This window comes from Urtica dioica, chromosome 9 (assembly GCF_054948205.1).
Source record: "Urtica dioica subsp. dioica isolate 48M chromosome 9, U.dioica_male_clone48M_v1_H2, whole genome shotgun sequence".
Lineage (NCBI taxonomy): Eukaryota > Viridiplantae > Streptophyta > Magnoliopsida > Rosales > Urticaceae > Urtica > Urtica dioica.
Genome location: NC_142764.1, coordinates 25,652,873 through 25,661,432, shown reverse-complemented (window position 1 = coordinate 25,661,432; position 8,560 = coordinate 25,652,873). Strand labels below are relative to the sequence as shown.

Below are 8,560 nucleotides of genomic sequence, written 5' to 3'. Positions count from 1 at the left end.
ATTCTAATAAAAGCTCTGTGTAATGTTCAACAAACAGATACTAAAAATTTGGACAAATATTCTTTGCCTACCCTCTAAAAAAGTTGAGTCTTCGCAAGCAAAAAAAGACGAAAATAATGTTGCTTCAATAATAAATAATAAAAGAAAAAGACTGAACTTTTTAGTCGTCTCTTCATATAATATATATACTCCTCCTAGCCTATCAATTGTAAAGACAAACTAGAGATGGAAAAAACACAAGCCTGCTTATTCACCATCTTCACTTTCCTATTCCTCTGCAATCTTTCAATCTCAGACCCTCCGTACACTTCATGCATAAACGGTACCACAACCCCAATCCCAACGGACCTGAAAAACCTCCTCAATACCCTGCCCTCCAACGCTTCCACGTCCAATTTCAAATACTCATCTGACTCCGGCAAAGCCTATGCTCTCTACATGTGCCTCAACTACGCCGCCGGAGAGCGCTGCCGGAACTGCGTTGCCAAAGCGGTCATCACTGCGGCGACTCGGTGCCAGGCCTCCCGAGACGCCGTCGTGTGGGAGGAGACCTGCCAGGTGAGATTCTCCGGCCAGGACTTCTACGGGAAACTGGACGTCACTGGGAACATTCCTCTGGGGAACAAGAGAAACGTGTCGCAGCCCGAGAGGTTCGAGGCCGCCGTGAGAAAGGCGCTGCGGAGGCTGAGCCGGGCCGCGGCTCGAGGCTCGCCGGAGCGGTACGCGGTCGAGGACTGGCTGTTCGGCCGAGAGACTGTGTACTCGCTTGCACAGTGTGCCGGGGACTTGTCTCGCCACGACTGCCTAGAGTGCCTCGATGTCGCGGCTCGGGACGTTCTTGAGAATTTCTACTCCTCGATCGGAGCGAGGCTTCTCAGCAAGAGCTGTTACTTGAGGTACGAGTTTTACTCGTTTTATGCAAATAACTCCAGCGATTCATCTGCCTCCCAAGCCACAGAAGGAGAAGGTAATTATTTTTATTTTTTATTTTTTCCGTAGTTAGCTATGATAACTCTGAATTATTCATGAGCTTAAATTTTAATTTAGGAGGAATTCGGTCATTTAGTTTTTATTTGTTTGCAATTATTTTGTTTTTGCAAGTTTTAATTATTATTTTTTTATTTTATTTTATATTTTAAATTTTAAATTTTTTTACCTCAAAACATTTACAAATTAGGCCCCTATTTTTTTTTTTTTTGCATATTAGCCCCTAGTTCACCTTTTCTTTTCTGACTTTGTGTGTGTACATATTTAATGACTGGTTATAATATTAGAGTGCCAATTACGTTTTGTTTTTCTACATGTTGGAAATATGGTGAGTGAAATCTGTTTCGCTTGGGGAAGTGCAGGCAAGGAATGGAAAGTCGTGGTCGCTGCGGTGGTAATAATCTTTTTTATGATAGCGATATTCTCTGCCTGTGCCTTTTACCGTAAGTTAAGCAATAGAGGTGAGAAGGGCATATACTAATGCAATAACAAGTTAGTTTTCTTTCTCAGCTGACTTTTCTTTTTAACGGCCGTGACCAGGGAAGCGTGGAAGTATGGGAAAAATGCGTTTCTGCTTGAAAGATCCGAAATCCATGGAGTTCCCATGTGTTGCTTTTGCGTCGATACTTGCTGCCACAAACAATTTTTCTGAGTCCAATAAGCTCGGACAAGGCGGTTTTGGACCAGTTTACAGAGTAATCATTATTTACAACAACAAAATAAAACCTTTATTTTATTTCAAAAATTAAATGAGCTGGAAAATATGTGCATATACAGGGTAAAGTGAGTAATGGAAGAGCGGTGGCGATCAAGAGACTTTCGGTCTGTTCGAACCAAGGTTCAGCGGAATTCAAAAATGAAGTTCTGTTATTAATGAAACTTCAGCACAAAAATCTTGTCAAGCTTCTGGGATATTGTGTGGCCGGAGAGGAAAAACTGCTTGTTTATGAATACATGCCAAATAGCAGTCTTGACATCATTCTATTTGGTCAGTCATTCCTCACTCCTTCTTTGTTATTTTTTTCTTTAATTATCAATCTTCCGATTCCTATTATCTTTTTTCTGGGAGCGAAAAAAAAATGACTTGAGATCACTCGAGTGAGATGCTTTAATTTTGAGAAAATATTTAAATTGAAGGAGATGTTTATGGCATAGTAAAACGCAAGTTCGAACCAAATTGATAAATTTTATTTGGTCAGTCGCTCTTAAATATTCTAATTTTATTTTACATTACTGAATTTTATTAAAGATATCTGTGCATGAAATTAGATAGTAGGACTCGAGAGAGGCTAGATTGGACCGCACGGAAAAACATTGTTTGTGGAATAGCAAGAGGAATTCTTTATCTTCACGAAGATTCAAGGCTTCGAATAATCCACAGAGACCTAAAACCCAGCAACATACTGCTTGATTCTGAATTGAACCCTAAGATCTCGGATTTCGGAATGGCTAGGATTTTTGCAGAAAATGAAGGACAAACCAGTACCAGAACGATTGTTGGGACATAGTAAGTATGGATCTTTATTGCTTATACAACGCGATTACAAAATTAACAAGCTAACCTGAGTATTTTATTATTATTATATATATATATATATTTTTATATATTGATAAAAAAAAAAAAAAAATTCCTTTCTTTGTTCATTTTTTTTTTTTTATCTAAAACGCAAGACTTTTATTTGTTTTTCTTTTGTTATCGAAAATAGTGGATACATGTCTCCGGAATATGCTATGGAAGGGCTGTACTCAGTGAAATCCGATGTGTTCAGTTTTGGAGTTCTTTTGATAGAGATCATTACAGGGAAGAAGAACAACGGGTTTCTATATTCAACCGAACACGGACCTTGCCTTCTCTCTTATGTGAGAGATCTATTAATCAGTTTTAGTTTTTTTTTTTTTTTTTTAACAATTTTTAGCAAACATTAGGGGGCTTGCATAATTTTGTTGGTAAAATTAATGAATAAGAATAACCAACTGTAGGTGACGACGTCATTTTCCCGATATCTCTTGTCATAATATTTTATTTCGCCTTTTTATTTGTTAGGATAAAAGTTTAATAATTGGATTTGGCAACACAGGTGTGGCGTTTATGGCATGAAGGGTTAGCGTCGAAGCTCGTGGATCATTTACGAGCAGATTCGTGTGAGCAAAATGAGATGTTGAAATATGTTCACATAGGATTACTGTGCGTTCAAGATAACGCGTGCGATAGGCCAAACATGTCATCGGTCATAACAATGCTGAGAAGTGATTCCATGAATCTTTTTCAACCAAAACGGCCAGCTTTTTCTACCAGAAGATTGGAGGCCCATTCAAAACCATGCATTGATGATAGTTGTTCTATCAACAGCCTAACTACTTCTAGTGTCCTGGCTCGGTGATACTATTACCGACTTTGGTTGGCCATATCTTCTTAATTTCAAATGCAGAAACTTTGTATTATTCCAAAATGTTGTGGATATAATTTGTATTAGACAGCTAGGCTAATGTGTACATGGCTGTTGAGATGGCAAGATTAGTTAAGAGTCGTAACTAATCATGTAATGAATATAATGAGCTGATTTATATCTATAACATAGTTATAGTTAATAAATGCAACCTCTCCCCCAACTTCCATCCTCAGGCCGCCACGTGGCGTCTCCAGGCACCAACACGTGACGGCCTTAATTTAAAAAAAAATTAATTTTTTTTAATTTTTTTTTTCGTTTTTTCCATTTAAAAAAAAAATTAATTTTTTTTTTCGTTTAAAAAAAAATTCGTTTTTTTTTTCTTTAGTTTTTTTCGCCTTACTTTTTTTTTTCTTTAGTGTTTTTTCGATATATTTTGCAAACTTTTTTTATATACATTGTTTTTTTCTCTCCCTATCTCATAAATATATTTTGTATAATTTTTTTTTATTAATCATAATTATTAATACTATATTATACAATATCAATAACATACATTATTTTGAGTGTATGTTATTATATATATATATATATATATATATATATATATATCTAAATAATTTTATATTTTCTTTATTAAATTCTCTTTCTTTTTCTCTTTGATATTTATTTCTCTACACCTTATATGTGTCTCCGTATTTCATTGAAAGCGAACGCAAATTTTATTTACCCATGAAAGTCTAACCAATGTACAAAGTAAATTTCTTACATTTTATTATTTATTCATGATTTTTAAGGGTTTTTCCTTAATCGCTGATTTTTTTAGTGCCCATTGTTTAAGAAGTTTGATAACATAAGTTAACCTCTACAAATTTTACTTGCTATTATCATTTATAATATCTTAAAATCATTCGCGTGTAGCGAGATGCTAAAACTAGTATATATATATATATATATATATAAAGCGATCATAACATATCAAGCTTGACATTACGATCAACTTTCAGTCTGTCTCTTAATATTTATAACAAAAAATTGGCTACGTAAGCCACCTAAACTATCGGAATTGTAAATTAGCCAACCTTTAGTAAATAATTTGTAAATAGCCAACTTGCATACGTGACAGCCTATTAACTACCTAAAATATATGTTTGGTTGTGTTAAATAAGGCTTTTACTAATTTGTTAATAAGTTTACTTGGCTATTTACAAGAAATTAACCAAAGGTGGTCTATATCTCAATCCACTATATCCGTGTGGCTATATAACTTAATAACCCTATTTATAATTTTCATTATGGTATCAGCGTTACAGAGAGTAGTACAAAAATGGGCATTAGACACGACAAAAAGTAGCGTCTAAAAGTCCGCGCTTAAAAGAAAATAGACGCAATTTATCACGTTTATATCTCGGAAAGGAAGACACAAAACATACTCCCGCCAAATGGCGAGAGAAGAAACATAGGCGAGATGTTGCACCTACAAAATTAATGTTTTAGCATCAAAGTCGCTGTTGTTTTTTTAAAAAAAAAAAAAAATTCCATTTATTAATTACCATTACCGTGCTAATTATTTCTATTGAGGTAAAACAAGATAATATCATTCAAACCAACATAAGAGACTTAAAGACCAATTGAATATAATCAGTTAGTCACTCGAGCCAAGAAAATAACCAACAATTAATAATAAGCAAAAACAACCAACAAGTTTAGTTTTGTTAACAAGGTTACTCTGATCACACTTATAGCAGTATCATGTATCAATACTCATCGACACAGCCCCACACAACATTATATATCTGAGAGTAAAGAAAGGCCGCTAGCTTAAGTACCCTGTCAAAGGTGAAAACGCGACCAGTATTCTTGTTTGCGATGCTTACAAGACAACTGCTGATCTCTTATGTCACGTATTTTTTGCCAAATTAAGCTTTTGGTAAGAAATTGAGAAAAACTTATCAAATGATAGTAGTCGAGACAATTTCTCTATAAATTTTGCCAACATTATAGGATGTTACTAATAGCCATAAATATGGAATGCGGTTCAAGAGCTGTATACAACAAAGTCAAAAGCAATGATATTCAATACAAGTTAAACTCTCAATAACATATAAAAGGTGTGGTATCACTACAACATTTTAGGGTTTAGAGATAGAAAGAATCAGACGTGCTTAGTCACGAATATATAACCGTGACATAACAACACAAAGCCACAACTTATAACACCTTTTCGAATACAAGTTGTAGTGTTTTTATGGTGTTGATTATCTTAATGCAATTGGTTGCAAGATTATTGATATATAATTCTTCGCATCCTTCCAATTGGAAGTGATTATGACACATTTTTTTTCCTTTACATCAAGGACAATCACAACGTTTGGGACATCATGACCTCCCTCACGACCAAAGAGTCAAAGGCTCAAGAAACATTCAATCAACAAAAAAAAAGAGATCGATTAGCTGATCTTGTTCATATTTCACAATCTCATGGAGGACATGTTGCAACTTCATTTGGCCGTGGAGGAAGGATGACATTTCTATCCAAAAAGAAATCAAGATCGAGACTCGAGCCTCAAAGTCAATTCAAAATCCAAGTCCAGTGATCGGGTCAAAACCCTTCGATGTCGATGCCTTGGTACGAGTATATGTATCTCGCTTCGCTTCGATACCTCTCGTATCCTCTCGAGGATCTTCGACGCCGATGCCTTGGTACGAGTATCTGTATCTCGCTTCGTTTCGATACCTCTACGAGCATCACTCAAGAAAAAGACTAATAAAAATCCAAAACATAACAAGAATGAATAAAAAGGCTTACCATGGCCTATTCGCGGCTCAGTCAAGGCCCGTCCTTCGGTTCGCACGATCCTAGCCTCTCCAAATACACGATGCAGACTTTGGCCCCAACTTCTCCAAGGGGCAGGCACATATGTTGACTCGTAGCCTCATCGAATGGTGTGTATATATGCAGGCCCTAGCCACATCATGGTGCCGACGTCCGTGCTTTCCCCGACTTCTCTAAGGGGCTGGCATAGGCGTCAGCCTCTGTCATCATCAAAAGGGTCATCCCGTCATGATCTCTTTAGTCGGTGTCAGCTTCTCCAAAGGTGAACACGGATTCTGGACCCGACCTCTTTAAAGGGCCATTACCGATGTCTGCCGAGCCCCTCCTCAAAGGGTCGGAGCAGACAATGGCCCTAGCCTCCTTAATAATGTGGCACGACAAATACTAAGTGTATTTCACACATACTTATTGTGTACTTTTAAGGTTGAATTGAGGACAACGAAGTAGTTTTGAGGTGATTCAAAGATTTTTCGAACAAGTTAGAGCAAAACAAGAAACACAGAGTGATGTTGAGATTCTCTATTGATGATTATGGATGTATTCTTTCCACCATTGAATATAGTTTTTCTCTGAGCTTTCAAAGTCATATTTATTTTCAAGAGTCAGACATCGGAACAAGAAGTTATGGCTATTTTGAGCACCATTGCACGCAGTGCAGATCTTCGCGCGCCTCACACATTTTTGCATTTGGACAGAGTCATCCGTGTTGTCCGCTCCCCAATTTTGTGTTTCGTGCGCCCCTAAAGCCCTATTTCATGTTTTTGACGCGTTTGGACCTTTTGATCAAATCCAAGGGCCTAAATAGCTCCGAAAATCACCGAAAACCCTACATATAGAATTAAAGTCTCCGACAGCACAAGTTTTCATTATTTTAGGTTTTATTTTTCTTGTTTGGCCAGTTAGGAGAGAAGGAGAACCAAAGAAGAAGAGCTCATTTATCACTGTCGTTGCCACCATCGATTCAACGTTTTTTCTTCCTTTGTTTATCTCCGGAACTCACGGTTTTATGATGCTTGTTTATTTTAGGCCTTTTATGGGTTTTGTTTATTTCTTTTATTCGTTCATTCGATCTGGTCACCATAAACTAATCCACGAAAAGGTGATGGCCCAGCTTGCTTGAATATAGTAGTGGATTCAGTATTTATTTGATTGAAGTATTTTTTATTCTTCATTCTTTGCTTGATTTAAGTCCGTGCTTAATGCTTGCATGAGAATAGCTATCTCGTGCTTGATTTATTATGATTGTTTCGATACTCGATGGAGATTGAATAATTGTGTATTAGAATTATTTCATAGTAGTACATTCCAATTGATTAGAGATAGCTAATCTGCGATGGAATCGTGTGTATGCTCTTGAACGTATTGCTTGTCGTATTTTTGGATTTGAGCTCGAGAGATAATTTTTCGGATATTGACAAAGGTTGTTAGTTACTCGAGAAAGATTTAGCGATATTAAAACGTGAGCGTGATTAAAGAGGTAGAACTGAAAGATCGTGCGTAATTTTATAAATTTCGACCAAAGAAAAGTTTAGCGAAGCTCGTGCCTATGCCTTCCTATCATCCATTCAATCGTATTAATTTTAGCTTTATTTAATTGCTTTTTTTTATTTAATAATCACCTTCGCTTTATTGAGTTCAATTCGTTTGCTCGCTTATTTAATTTTTGGTAATCTTAATTCTCGTGGGATTGACTCGTTCTTATGAAGATATTACGTACTTGAGCGACTACGTGCATTTACTTATAAAAATATCGCAACAACAAAGGACCGTCTTGCTTGCCCCTCAATCTCCTATGCTCCTTTAAGAATGAAGTGTTTGAGTACAGCAACATCTTTATTACCATGCTACTACCTACAAAGTTTAAAATTTTAGTAAATGAGAAAATCTCAATGCTCACTCATGAGTTGACCCAAGATTTCAAAATTCGTCTCCTATAAAAATTTGATAGTTACATGAGAATTTTCTTTCCAAAATTTCAATTTCAACATCCATTCTAGGAAAGACCTTCAATTTCAATCAATTTAGAATTTTCTTTCCATCCACTTTAATTTCAATTATAAGTTAGAATTCTCTTTTAAAAAGATCTTCCGGATGAAATCTCATGAACAGTTTTGTACGCAAATTTGTTTCACCAATGGAATCTTTCATCCTCAAAGTACCATAATAATGTTGGAGACCAAAAAAACATGGACTATTCTCCAAGCATTTTGATTTTCCTGGTCTTAACAATTAAATGTAGGTTTGGTTCATTTTAAATTTACTAATCATATAATGAATAATGGAAAAGATTCTAAGCTAATTATACAAAAAATAGGGTGTGTAAACAAATCATAGAACTGTAAATCGGACC

General features: G+C 35.9%; 1 protein-coding gene across 1 annotated transcript; it reads left to right on the top strand.

Annotated features, from left to right (window-relative positions):
* Nucleotides 1-222: 222 nt before the first annotated feature.
* LOC149386214 (cysteine-rich receptor-like protein kinase 25) lies at nucleotides 223-3,494 on the top strand. Its single transcript, XM_089626617.1, has 7 exons — nucleotides 223-967; nucleotides 1,350-1,448; nucleotides 1,528-1,682; nucleotides 1,765-1,975; nucleotides 2,257-2,494; nucleotides 2,694-2,847; nucleotides 3,066-3,494. The coding sequence occupies exons 1-7, from the start codon at nucleotides 226-228 to the stop codon at nucleotides 3,366-3,368; spliced, it is 1,902 nt and encodes a 633-aa protein (XP_089482743.1). The 5' UTR covers nucleotides 223-225; the 3' UTR covers nucleotides 3,369-3,494.
* Nucleotides 3,495-8,560: the final 5,066 nt, after the last annotated feature.